The sequence below is a fragment of the Balaenoptera musculus genome, chromosome 3, assembly GCF_009873245.2.
Source record: "Balaenoptera musculus isolate JJ_BM4_2016_0621 chromosome 3, mBalMus1.pri.v3, whole genome shotgun sequence".
NCBI classification, from domain to species: domain Eukaryota; kingdom Metazoa; phylum Chordata; class Mammalia; order Artiodactyla; family Balaenopteridae; genus Balaenoptera; species Balaenoptera musculus.
The window spans coordinates 151,965,516-151,979,074 of NC_045787.1; the positions used below are offsets into that span (position 1 = coordinate 151,965,516).

General features: G+C 46.7%; 1 protein-coding gene across 2 annotated transcripts in view; it reads left to right on the forward strand.

Moving 5' to 3' along the window:
- Nucleotides 1-13,559, forward strand: part of GFPT2 (glutamine-fructose-6-phosphate transaminase 2) — a 47,584-nt gene that overhangs the window by 31,941 nt on the left and 2,084 nt on the right. For both annotated transcript variants that reach the window (XM_036848581.1, XM_036848583.1), the window contains 9 exons: nucleotides 2,223-2,386; nucleotides 3,822-3,917; nucleotides 3,997-4,094; nucleotides 4,381-4,501; nucleotides 7,147-7,304; nucleotides 7,455-7,569; nucleotides 10,106-10,233; nucleotides 12,180-12,347; nucleotides 13,380-13,541. In XM_036848581.1, coding sequence (XP_036704476.1) covers nucleotides 2,223-2,386; nucleotides 3,822-3,917; nucleotides 3,997-4,094; nucleotides 4,381-4,501; nucleotides 7,147-7,304; nucleotides 7,455-7,569; nucleotides 10,106-10,233; nucleotides 12,180-12,347; nucleotides 13,380-13,541 — 1,210 coding nt within the window. The remainder of the gene's footprint in view (nucleotides 1-2,222; nucleotides 2,387-3,821; nucleotides 3,918-3,996; nucleotides 4,095-4,380; nucleotides 4,502-7,146; nucleotides 7,305-7,454; nucleotides 7,570-10,105; nucleotides 10,234-12,179; nucleotides 12,348-13,379; nucleotides 13,542-13,559) is intronic.

The following is a 13,559-nucleotide window of genomic DNA, read 5'->3' on the forward strand; positions in this document are numbered from 1 at the left end:
ACAAAGGCACATAGAGCTCTCGTGACAACAGTGGCCAGCATTGCTGTGCACTTACGGCTGGACACTGTGCTGAGGGCTTCACCAAGACTATCCCATTTAATAATCACAACAAACCTCTGGTGAAGGCACAGTGGTCATCTCCCAGTTTAAAGCAGAGGAACCGGAGACGGGCTCAGAGGGGTCATGTCTGTGTTGCCCGAGGGCACAGGCTGGTAAGAGACAGGGATGAGGATTCCACCTCAGGTCTAATTCCTGGGCCAGTAATTTTGATGACTGCCATCCATTTTGTAAATTAAAACAGTAATTATATTTAAACATGCAGATGTACACACACATGTGAATACAAACAGACGTATTAAGCACTGTCTGAAGGACAGTACAATGTAAGTAGCATTTATCTGCTGGAGATTGAATCGGGCCATTTTTACTTCTTCCTCTTGTTGCCTGTGTTTTCTGCTTTTTATTCAAAGAATGTCTATTGTTTAAAATATTTTTTCCAGTGCAGTGGCTTTCCGTCCTTCTTTGTCTTTCTTCCCTAGGATCTGGAGACACCTCTCTTAGAGCCATGGAACTTGATTATTTCTCTTTTTAACTTTGCATCAGGAGTTTTAAATGCTCATTTTTCTGCACAGGGCACGTGTTGGTGTAGCACTTGGTAGAATGAGAGTTTTTTTCTCCCATGGTCCTTCAGGTACCACCTTCATGGTTTTTACCATATCTATGTACCACCTGTACTATTGATTACCTAACTTTCTTTTTCATTTACCAACTTTTCTAACAATTTTATTTTTAAAAGAAACTTTCCGTTTCCATCTCAAGGGAAAAATCATTATTTCCACACAGAGAAAGTTACTATAAAAATAAACACAATGACTGCACATTTCATTAGTGGATAGATCTTATAGTTTGCTTTTAAGTCTCCCCCCCTTTTTCTTGCTTTGTGTGTGTGTGTGTGTGTGTGTGTGTGTGTGTGTGTGTGTGTGTGTGTGTGTAAGAAAAGGAGTCATCTGTCCTAATGAGTTTCCCACTATATGGATTATGTTGAGTGTCTCCTCCATGTTCTTCTGTTCACCGTATTTCCTGCAAACAGAAGTTTACAGGTGTCTAGAAGCTTGATCTTCAGGTTTGATTTTTTTTTTTTTTGGCAAGACTATTTAATAGGTAGTGTGTCCTTCCATCAGGAGGCACTATGTCTCATTGTCTTTTTGTAGTACTGTTAAAATTGAACAGGGAGTTCAAAGATCAGGAGTCTTATCCATCCATTATAAAGCTGCTCTTAGCTTTTCATTTCTTCATTTCATTAGCCACTGATGGACCTTGATTAGGGCTATTAATGATTAGGAATTCATAAGTTGATTATTATAATTCGATCATTCCTTTTTTTTTTTTTTTTTTTAAATATTTATTTATTTATTTATTTATATTTATTTATGGCTGTGTTGGGTCTTCGTTTCTGTGCGAGGGCTTTCTCTAGTTGCGGTAAGTGGGGGCCACTCTTCATCGCGGTGCGCGGGCCTCTCACTATCGCGGCCTCTCTTGTTGCGGAGCACAGGCTCCAGACGCGCAGGCTCAGTAGTCGTGGCTCACGGGCCCAGCCGCTCCGCGGCATGCGGGATCCTCCCAGACCAGGGCTCGAACCCGTGTCCCCTGCATTGGCAGGCAGACTCTCAACCACTGCGCCACCAGGGAAGCCCTCATTCCTTCTTTATTAGCTATATTTCACCTATAAAGAGAAACTTGCTTCATAAACTGTGGTTATTCTGAAAGGTCATTTAGAAAGGCAAGATAAATGTTTCATTCTTTCCCTTTATGATTCAGAATGTGTTGGTTCCTGAGCATTCTCCAAAGGTGACATTGTTTGGATCCTGATTCGAGGAAAGCAATTATAAAAGGACATCTATGCGATTACTGGGGAAATTTGAACATACTGGGTACTTGATGTTATGAAGGAATAACTATTACTCTTAGACGTGATAATGGTATTATAGTAGGGTGAAAAATAATCCTTGTCTTTTAGAGCTATAAGCTAAAAGGTTTACAGATGATTTGATGTCTGGGACTGGCTTCAAAATAGTTCTGGGTGGAGGGGAGGGGCGGAAGGTATGAATCAATGTTTATATGCCATATCCTAAAATGCTATTCAGTGTTACTGATATGGACCCACATCTTGTAACTGTCAAGGACAGGCCCCATCTCTGACACCCATATTTTCCCTGCTCCAGCGCTATCATAGAACACACCAACCGGGTCATCTTCCTTGAGGATGATGACATTGCTGCAGTGGCTGATGGGAAACTCTCTATTCACCGGGTCAAGCGTTCGGCTAGTGATGACCCATCTCGAGCCATACAGACCTTGCAGATGGAATTGCAGCAAATCATGAAAGGCAGGTGTCCTCTGAGGGTCCCTGTGCAGCAGCCTCATGGGGCAGGTGCTCTGTGGGGGAGTTCCTGAGACTCTCTGCCCTGTCATGGGTGGGCACTACCGCCTTCCTGCCTGCTGTGAGCACCGGAGTCGGGCTGCAGGTGGTCTGTGGTTCGTACATCTCAGGGGATGTGGGGCGCCTGGCCTGGCTACTCCAAAGGGGGCTTCTGACCATGTCCCGGCACCAGGTCTCCCTGCTTGAACTGACCCCAGTCCATCAACTACCTCCCTTTACATATTCTCTGGGACACATTCCTACACTCCAGGCATCATTGCTTCTCTGGATGAGAGGCCTGCAGTAACGGGGGGCTGTGGACTACTTTCTCCTTGTGAGGGGAGCCTATCTTCCTGCACCCACACTTGTGTCCCTACACCCTCCTCTCCACAGGGCAGCCTGGGTAAACGTTTAAGAATGTGAATCATACCCTCTTATCCTGCTGTGTAAAGCCCTCCAGTGGCTTCCCACTGTTCTTAGCATAAAACCCACACTCCCTGCCACAGCCCACAGCCATCCACACGCAGCCTGGCCCCACCTTGCACAACCCTTCCCCACTGTGCCCCTCCCCGCCCACCCTGGCTGCCTCACTGTTACTCAGACAGGCGGAGTGCTTGCTCCCCTGGGGGTCATTGCACTCACTCAGCTTCGCACAGGACCAGCTCCTTTTGATCATCTCCCCTGAAACATCACCCCCTCAGAGAGCCCTTCCCTGGTCCGTATCTGCAATGGCCCGACCCCTCCTCACTTGCTCTGTTTGCTTCATGGCACTCTTTCTACAAGTTCTCTGCCGAGGGCAGCAGACAGGGACACTGTGATGCTTGGCATCATGTGTGTGTGTATCCCAGAGGACACTCCCGACCTGTCTGTGGACACCTGTCGACAGGCATCAGGCACAGCACCTGTCGGGGGTCTTAGATGTCATCCGGTTTCATTCACATCAGAGCCCTAGAAATATGTGGCTGAAAAGATTTTTTGGTTTTTGTTTTAATACAGAGTATAAGAGGGTATTTGGATTTTAAAAATTGCCTATTTCCTTAGGCTCGCTTAATTTGTACTTCCCTAAGTAGGTGAGTGTTAGGAAGTAAAGCATTTTACTTTCCTCTGGCCTTGCCAAGAAGAGCGTGGCCCAGAAAGGCCAGCCATGCATTTGTTACTTACATCCCTCCCTTCCTCAAGTTGCAGGATCTGATATGCACATTGAAGATAATAATCATACCTTACCTGGCTTGTCACCATGAGTATCAGGTGGGACAATACCTAGAGACACCTTTTGTAATCTGCAGTAGCCTTTACATGTGTCTCTGTGACTAACTGCATAACAACTGCTCTTGATTAAAAGCTAAGCAGTGAAAGTGTAACAAAATTAAAATTGACATCCTGTTGATGTTTGTTTGACCAGGTAACTTCAGTGCATTTATGCAGAAGGAGATATTTGAACAGCCAGAATCAGTTTTCAATACCATGAGAGGTCGGGTGAATTTTGAGACCAACACAGGTAATCCCTCGTCCGAGCCCTGGGCCAATGCACAATCCCTGTGTCGTGTCAGCATTAACACACTGCATGTGTCCTGCAGTGCTTCTGGGCGGCTTGAAGGACCACTTGAAGGAGATCAGACGATGCCGACGGCTCATCGTGATTGGCTGTGGAACTAGCTACCATGCTGCTGTGGCTGTAAGTGCAACATGCTGGGCCCTTGATAGTGCCTGGGAGGCAGTGTTGGCTAGGACAAGATGAGTCTTAAATGCTGTCATGCATTTGGCCTTCCAAATTTGGTGCCATGAGCCAGTATGAGAACTGGCATGGAGCCCTTTCTCCTGCAGTTTGGCCTGTGAATGCCTGAAGTTCCCTGCTCACCTGGACGCAGAGGTGCCATTTCATAAACTGTCTTAGAAGCCCAGCCGCCTTTGTCCCTGCGGTGTTCATGACTGACTTTAGTCCCCATTCTTGTTGGCTTCAGACGCGGCAAGTTTTGGAGGAACTGACCGAGCTCCCGGTGATGGTTGAACTCGCTAGTGATTTTCTGGACAGGAACACACCTGTGTTCAGGGATGACGTTTGCTTTTTCATAAGCCAGTCAGGTAAGGGTTACAGGTTTTCATTAGTTCATCTCAGGGCTCTGTCCTCTCGGTGACACACCATGCAGCTCCCTCCCTCCTTCATCGCATGAAGTTCTCTGCACACAGACCATGTGCCACAATCTCTCATGCACAGGGTCATTCAACCCTCAGAGCCATCAGCCACTGTCCCATTTTATGGGGAGGGCCATGCAGCCGGGTTCTCTCTCCTCCTGCTGTTCCAAGTCCAGGACTTAAGGGACCACTCACCGAGATACTCAGAAATGTGTGCTGGGTTTAAATTAGAGGGGAGTTTAATTCTGCTGGTTGAGAGTCACTTCAAGAACTGTGTGGGCACCATACAGTGCTCACGCAACCCAACAGTGGGAGGCATGGAGAGACACTACTCAGGCGTAGAGAGCCCAGGCTACCCTCAGCTCAGGAAACCCTGCCTGGGTGGCATTCTAACACTAGGCTTGGGTGTTTGCTCCAGCTCAAGGCAGGACGGAGGGTCAGGGAGATGATCCATGGCCATATGCTTGGAGTCCCCATGAGCTCTAGGAGGATTTTTATAACACTGAATTATGGAAAATCCCAAACTTTTATAAAAGAGAAACTTGCATAAAGAAGCACCTAGGCTCAGCAGTTATGTTATGGAATAACTCACCCATCTTGTGTTCATATTCACTTTAACCCCTCCCCTTCACTGGGTTATTTTAAAGTCAGTCTCAGACATCACGTTATTTCATCCATAAATATTTCAGAACGTATCTCTAAATGATAAAAGAAAAAATATCACACCAATGTCACTATCACAGTTGAAGCATTAACAGCGATACCCTAATATCTTTTTATACTGCTTTCATTATGAATTTTCAATACCATTTCCATTTCAGTAACAAGCTAAGAAAAACTAACACAGACACACCCACCATCTAGCTGACCACCTCATACCCAGGTGCTGCCCTCTGACTTCAGTTGCCACTGTTACCTTTGGGTTTACAATCCCGTCAGAGCCTAAAAATGTTTCATGAATTGGTGGAAGCCACTAACCAAAGAACAGAGGTGGTTTTAATGTGAACATAATGCAGTGGCACCTCCTGAGTGACTTCATAGAAGGGGTTTAAAGTTTCATTTTGTTCAGCCCTTTACATTAAATTTTTTTTAGCTGTATCAAAAATGGGGGCGTTGCCGATGAAGATAGAGCTCCCCATGAAGACAGAGCTCCCCCGCTCCCATAGGCGCCGAGGAAAGGCCGTGTGGCACCCCAGTGCACTGGACGCAAGTCTGAGCAGAAACAGGAGAGGAGAATTGGGCCATAGTAGCACCAGCCTGCACTGCAGAGAAGTTAGGACAGCACAGCCAAGAGTGGTGGCTGTGTGAACATTGAATGTTTGGTTTTATGTTCTGGATCATATTTAATTTACCTTGAGTTCTTTAGGACTTACAAACATAGGAAGTTTGTGCTGGTTTATGCATGAACCTATTTAACCTTTTTTATAAAAATAATTTGAGTACACACTAGGACAAGAAATGTTTTCCTTTAAAACAAGATCTGTTTGAGAAACACCATTTAGGGGCATTCTTGCTTTTTAACTTAAATCTCAGCCCATTCTGAATAACGCAGTTTAGAGTCCGAGAAAGGGCACTGGGAGCCAGGCCCACTCTATCACCCACAGCTACTTGGCCTTGAGTGAGTGAGGCGTTGATTTCCTCCATCTCTGAGTACCTCATCCTCAAGGGAAAATGGGGATGACGCCCCCTACAGAGTTGTCATGAGAGTTCAGTGAGACAGTGGATGAGCAAGCACTCGCCACATAAATAGTAGCAAAGTCGTGAATCTGAGAATCAGCCAGGGCACAAGGCCAGACTGTAGTGTGTTGAATAGGAAATGGGTAGTGAGAAAGTGGAGGAGTATGTATAAACCACTCTGTCTTAATATTCAAGAGAAATTAGATTAGAGAAGAGCCGGGACAAGAGAATCTTGAGCCATTTTTAGAAAAAATAATCTCACATATTTTTCCTGAAAACATCAATTGTAGAACTTAAATGTTCTATTCAACACTTAATCATGAACAAACTTTTAATAAATTCCTTCCAAATTAGTTCCGCTTACTAATCAGCTTTCATCTTCTAGTTACATAAATGATCACAATGAACCACATTAATTGCATTACTAAACACCCAAGTGATCGAGTGACTCCCATATGCCTGTGCTGTCAGGGTCCCCACGTGGAGGCCCCATCCAGTTGAACAGTTTACCAGCTTTCATGAGAAAGGTCTTAACATCCCCTAGATCATGCACTTCACACTGAGTGGTAAAATGAGAAGTGATAAATTAATTTCAACCTTCAAATTCAAATCCCTATGAATGTTTTATTTTCCTATTTACTTTTAAACCTGAAGAACTTTCCTTTTTCAAGATCTAAGCGCTAACTGTGTTTTTGGCATTCATAGCCCTTGAATAAAGAACATCTTACATAAAAAAAAAAAAAAAAAGAATCAACCAGAAAAATTGTTGGGCATGCATTTTCCTTTCTGAGCACACACCGACTGTGTCTGGACATCAATTTCTGCCTAAGGGCCAGAAGTAAATGAGTTGGGGGCTGGGGGTTAAGGCTGGCAGAGCCCACATACCTGTGAGCTGAAAAGAAGGATCTGTGTGGCAGGTGAGACCGCAGACACCCTCCTGGCACTGCGCTACTGTAAGGACCGCCGGGCTCTGACCGTGGGTGTCACCAACACTGTGGGCAGCTCCATCTCCCGAGAGACTGACTGCGGAGTCCACATCAATGCAGGACCGGAGATCGGCGTGGCCAGCACCAAGGTAGAAGGAGCCATGTGGGCACCCGCAGGAGGGCCTCTGCCGGGTGGGTGGACAGGGGGCCAAGAGGGGAGCCCAGGGATCTGTCTCGTCTTGAGTGGTCACCACATGCACGTCACCCTGCCTCTGCTAGCACCACTGTTTTGTCCTCAGGCTTACACCAGTCAGTTCATCTCCCTGGTGATGTTTGGTCTGATGATGTCCGAAGACCGCATTTCACTACAAAACAGAAGGCGAGAGATCATCCATGGCCTGAGATCTTTACCTGGTATGTTCCAGAGCTGAACTGCTCATTATCAAATCCTGTGGACTGTTCCTGGCTGCTCTCTTACTTGACTCTCTCCCATAAACAATGCTGTTAATCATTCCCTTCTCCTCAAAACTTTTACTTACCACTGAATCCCTGAAGCAGCCCCCACTGGGCCAAGATTAAAGTCCACACTCGTCACCAGGCCATGGAGCCCTGCACTCTGGGCCCCTGTGCCTCTGACCTCATCGAGCTCCCTCCCCCTCCCTGAGCTGCCTCACTGACCTTCTGATCCTCAGCAATGCCAAGCTCTTTCCACCACAGGGCTTTTGCACTGGCTCTTTCCTCTACCAAAACCCTCTTCCTCCAGCTCTTCATATGACTGACACCTCCCATCACCCAAGTCTCAGCTCAAATGTCACCTCTGGGACCCTCCCTGGCCACCCTAATAGGGGCACTAATCCCCTGCCCAGCTCTCTAAAAAACATTAGCCCATTTCTTTTCTTTATAGCACATACCATGATCCGAAATTACCTGTTCTCCTGTGAATTGGCTTGTCTTCCCCAACCGTGTCAGCTCAGTGAGCACACAACCATGTCTGTCAGAGTCACTGCTGGATGCCAGCTGTCCAGCCAGGGCAGACATTCAGTAGTTGCTCAGGAAATACACAAGAAGGAGTGAATGGCCTCACACCTCTTCCTGGCCCAAACCTCTCCTTCACAGTCTCACCAGACTTTCTTCTGAAACCAAGGGCAAACCCCAGAGAAGGCAGTGAGGGAAAGCCACCATGTAACCATACAAGGTCTAGGGGTCTGAATCTGACCAAGACAACATGCTGAAAATGTATTGACAAGAAAAACTTTCTTAACTTTAAGCCAGATAATAATCCTGCAAAAACAGGACTCTATTCTGCTAAGTAGGCAGTTACCAAGATGTAGATCCAAAGATCCTGGGGCCCCTTTCAGTCAAAACTATTTTCTTAGTAATATGTTATTTATAGTGAATAAGATGCTTTTGCCTTTCTCTCTGTGTGAACATCTGCAAAGGCAATGGTGGCCACCGCTGGTACTTTAGCACATTTCAAGGCAGAGGCACCACACTGTTCCCATGACAGAAATGCACATAGCTTCACTTAGGAATGTCTTTGATGATACGGTAAAATGCATTAGTCTTATTAAACTGCAACACTCTTTAATATTCTATGTGACAAATGGGAGGTATGCAGCACCCTGAGGTTGTTCCAGAGAAAAGCGCCCTATGATCGATTGAGTAACAAGCTGAGTTGGTACTTGGCAGACATCTTCTCAAAAGTGAACCAAGTTATCCAGACACTTTGAGAAAAACAACTGATAACAGTTTTTGTTGCTAATGATAACCTTCGAGCTTTCAACCGAAACAGGATCTGGAATTCTTGTAGCTGTCAGCTCGAGTTTGACCTCCTCCCAATACTCAGAAACATCTCTGATGAGATCACAGTGATTTTAACAAATATGATTTTTTTAAAAAATACTTTATAATGAAATGTGTCCATTTTTAGAAGATTTCCGTAACTCAGTGAACCAATATTTTGCAAATGGCCAATGCAGTGTTATAAAATTATGCACATTGTAAAAGACCCACTTAAGTAAGTGCAAGATAGACTAATACATTTTAATGTTAACAAGGTAGGAAAAGTTTGTTGATATGATCTCAGATTCCACATTTGCACCTAGCCTTTTAAGAAATTGTCACTTCTTAAGTTTGGTGTACTATCAAAGAACATTCACAATTATTTGAAAAAGTTATTTAAATATGCCTTCTTTCTCCAACTACAAATCTCTGTGAGGCCAGATTTTCTTCCTATACTTCAACCAAAAAACGTATCACAACAGATTGAATGAGGAAGCAGATAGGAGAATCTGTCTTTTATGAAAAGGTCAGGCATTAAATATTTGCAAAAATGTAAAATAGTGCCACTCTTCTCACTGATTTTTTTCATTTCATGGGTTTATTGTTATTTTTAAATAAATGAATAAGTATCTTTAATTTTCTCAGTTTCTAATCTGGTAAATATTGATAGCTATAACCCACAAAAATAAAGGCTCTTAGAAATTCACAGTAAACGTTAAGAGTATAAGGGAGTCCTGAGACCAAAAAGTTTGAGAAGTACTGGTCCAACCTACACTGGCTTTGTTTCCAGACATGGCATGTGGCCCAGATGAGGGGCATTAATATGGAGAGTTAGCTGTGTGGCTGGTCGGCTGGGGATTTAGCCTCTCTGAACCTCTGTTGCCTTGCCTATAAAATGGAGCTAGAAATAACACTTCCCTTCTTACCTTATGTGCGCAGGAAAGTATAAACACAAACACGAATCACCATCACAATAAAATCCTGGCCGATAACACAAGCTATTTCCCATAATCTACATTTAAAGTCCTTTTAAACTAATACAAGGAAGGCAAGTGTGCAAGTGATGTGAGTTCCAAAACCTTGTCTTATACACCTTGACTTTTCTTTGTGAATCTTGTTTTATAATTGGTGTGACTGGCTCTCCCCCTCTGCTATGTGCTTGACTTAGAGCTGATCAAGGAAGTGTTGTCACTGGATGAGAAGATCCACGACCTGGCCCTGGAGCTCTACACACAGAGGTCGCTCCTGGTCATGGGGCGGGGCTATAACTATGCCACGTGCCTGGAAGGAGCCCTGGTGAGCCCCCCTGACCAACCCCCACCTCCACTGGCCCCTGCATGATGGCAGGCATGGGAGACACCCCGAGAAACCAGCAGGAAAGAGGGCAGGGCACTGGGCTAGGGGAGGGGAGGGTGTCGCTCACTGACCAGGTGTTCTAGCCCTGGCGACACGGAGACGAGGGCTCCTGATTTCCTGAAGAGAAAGGGGCAGGGCACCCTTATGAGAGCCCCTGAGGTGTCAAGCTGCACCAGGCTCCATCCGGAACAGCTCATTCTTACCTCATGAGTATCTTCTGAGAGGCTGGCAGTTATTGTTTACGTTTTACCCAGGAGGAAACTGAGCCTCCAAAAAATTCATCTTGCTCAAGATTACATAGTGGAAGTGATCAGCCTAAGATCTGAAATCAGGTCCATTTGGACTTTGCTTTTTTCCATTGCCACAAGCAGTCTGCATGGGAGGATTTGGGCAGACCAGAATTGCAGGGTCAGGTCTCTGTAGAGTGTCCCTGTTACTCCTCAAACTTCCAAGGGGAGCTGGGATCCTTCAGGAATGAGCATTGAAATTCCTGCATTTTTTGTATCAGTGATTGGCTGTTTTGCCCAATGCAGCTATAAAGATCCACACCGGCTCGAGAGAAAGCCGATGGAGTAGGGGTAAGATGCCAGGACCACAGGGCTACTGAGAGGGCGGGAAGTGAGGTCCAGGGACCCGAGCCTAGTGCTTGCCCTTTACTCACTATCCACCTGCTGTTTATGGATCAACAAGCAAGGTAAATGGGAGACAGTGTCACAGGTGAGGCAGCATTTGGTACCCACACATGGGCATCATCTATAACTCAGCTTGGCTGCCCTCCTCTCCCTGTGGGAGCAAGTGGCTGCTCCCCACCACCACCCCCATTTGGAAGAACGATGCCAGTTGTGGGAAACATTCAGAGTATTACAGGAAGTGGGGAGTGGGTTTGGGGTACAAGCCATGAATTGCCTGACTGCAGTGAGCTTCAACTCCCACATCCCTCCAGTGGATATTCTGACCCATGTCAAAGGAGTGAGGGGCCAGGCACACTGCTTCTCAGGGGTAATAGAGGCAATGCCTCGGTGGGGCACACTTTCGGCGCCCCAGCCCCGTGCCTCTGCCATCTGGTGTGGGGTGCTCAGCTGCAGCTCCTGAGTGTGCTGGTGAAAGATGAGTATTCAGCTGTGTCTCCAAGTTAGTCTTGGGGGAAAGAAAGAAGCTTTTACGCTGCTGCTGGCACAAGTCAGTGGCCCCTCTGTGGTGACTCGGGTACCAGCACTCCAGCTGTCTGCGGCATCCAGGATGGAGCCGCACTCCTGCCTGACAATGTTTCCCTGACCCAAATAAATAGTTCTAGGGAGCTGAGAAATGTTTTCTTCAACACGCTCACCAGTTCAATGACGTGGGTTTAATGGTATCTGAAAAAAATGTGTCTCTCTAAACATAGGGGGAAAACTCCATTAACACCCCAGTGTGTGTGTGATTTTGCTTGACAGTTAAGTTGGAGCAACCCTTTGGAAGTTATTAATGATCTAGAATTGGGGGAGTGACTAATCAGATAATTGAATGAAGGTGTAGAATAAAATGCCATCATTACAAATTATAACTGTTAGGGAGGCCATGGGGCTGGCTACAGAGGGGAAGGGGGAAAGCTAGATTGACACTGACTTGTCCATCCAAGGGGGGTGGCTATGTCCCAGAGCTGGTCTGGGTTCACAGGCTGTGTGCTGGGCTTTGTGCATGCTCTGGACAGCAGCCAGCCGTCTCCCCTGGCCCTGGCCTTTTCAACTGCCCTCAGTGCTGTTGACCGCTCCGTGTGTCCATCTGCCTCGTGGCCCTCAGCTCCCTGCTTCCTGGAATCGTTCCTTCCCGGCTCCCCTTTCTCCCCTCTGGCTGATCTGCTCCCTGTCTTCCCAGTGTGACACTGATCCCACCTCGTGTTTCCCCAGAAAATTAAAGAGATAACCTACATGCACTCAGAAGGCATCCTAGCTGGGGAGCTGAAGCACGGGCCCCTGGCGCTGATTGACAAGCAGATGCCCGTCATCATGGTCATCATGAAGGATCCTTGCTTTGCCAAATGCCAGAATGCCCTGCAGCAGGTCACGGCCCGCCAGGTGAGGGCTCTCTGCCAGGCTGGGCCACTTTTCTCCTGTTCTCTTCCACACATGCCCACCTCACCCACCGTCTGCCAGCACCAGCTATGGGTGTTCCTGCTGGGGAGTAGGCATGAGCACACACTCTCTCCTGGGGCCCCTCATGCGTGGTGCACATTCAGAAAGGGACTGGCCAGCCTGCGGCCATGCCCACAGAAGCACTTAGGTGAGGCCCAGTGATCCAGATTGCACAGAGGGGTCCTGGATCCCAGGCGTGGAGACCAGAGGAGGTCTGGTGGAGAGCCCTGGGGGTAGTTCTGATATTGGCCACCCAGAGTTAGTCAGATTTCACAGGTGAAGGTCACTGTCCTCCACAAGACCGCCCTCACTTCAGCCACTAGCTGCAATCTTTGGGCTTCCTAGGCCACCCACACTTCTGACCAACTGGATCCAAATTCAGGAGTTCCCACCACCCCCTCAGTTTCAATAATTCGCTAGAACTTGTAGAACACAGGCTGCTCTCTCTGCCCCGAACATTCTTCCCACACTTCTTCGGGGAGTTGGCCTCTCATCATTCAGATCTCAATACAAATGTCTCCTTTTTAGAGAGCTCCTCGGACCTCACCACTGTCTCCCAATCATGTTAAAATCAGGGTTTTACCGCCCTGGTGGCTTTTATCTGAAATTCATTGTTATTTATCGGTTTGCTTATTTACATTTTTGTTTTCCTACCACTTGACCATGAGCCCCTGGAGTAAGGGGTAAGATCTCCTGCTCTTTGCAAGGCACATGGGAGCCACTCAACAAATGGGTGCTGCATGAACGCAGCAGGAGGTGACCCCCTACCAGGGAAGCATACGAACCTCGCCAAAAAGCCTCCAAACTCTTTGTCCTTTACACAAATCGGATACATCGCCTCACCCATAACTCCAGCAAAAAACAAAAGATCACTGTTATGATTGCAATATGTTTATCTCAGAAACTCTGCTGTGTGTGAGGGATTGCTTCTTTCAGAGATGATCTGCGTCTTGTGATCACATTTCTCTGTCTTAGGGTCGCCCGATCATACTGTGCTCCAAGGACGACACTGAAAGTTCCAAGTTTGCATATAAAACAATCGAGCTGCCCCACACCGTGGACTGCCTCCAGGGCATCCTGAGTGTGATTCCACTACAGCTCCTCTCCTTCCACCTGGCTGTACTCCGAGGATATGACGTACGTCTAAAAATTGCA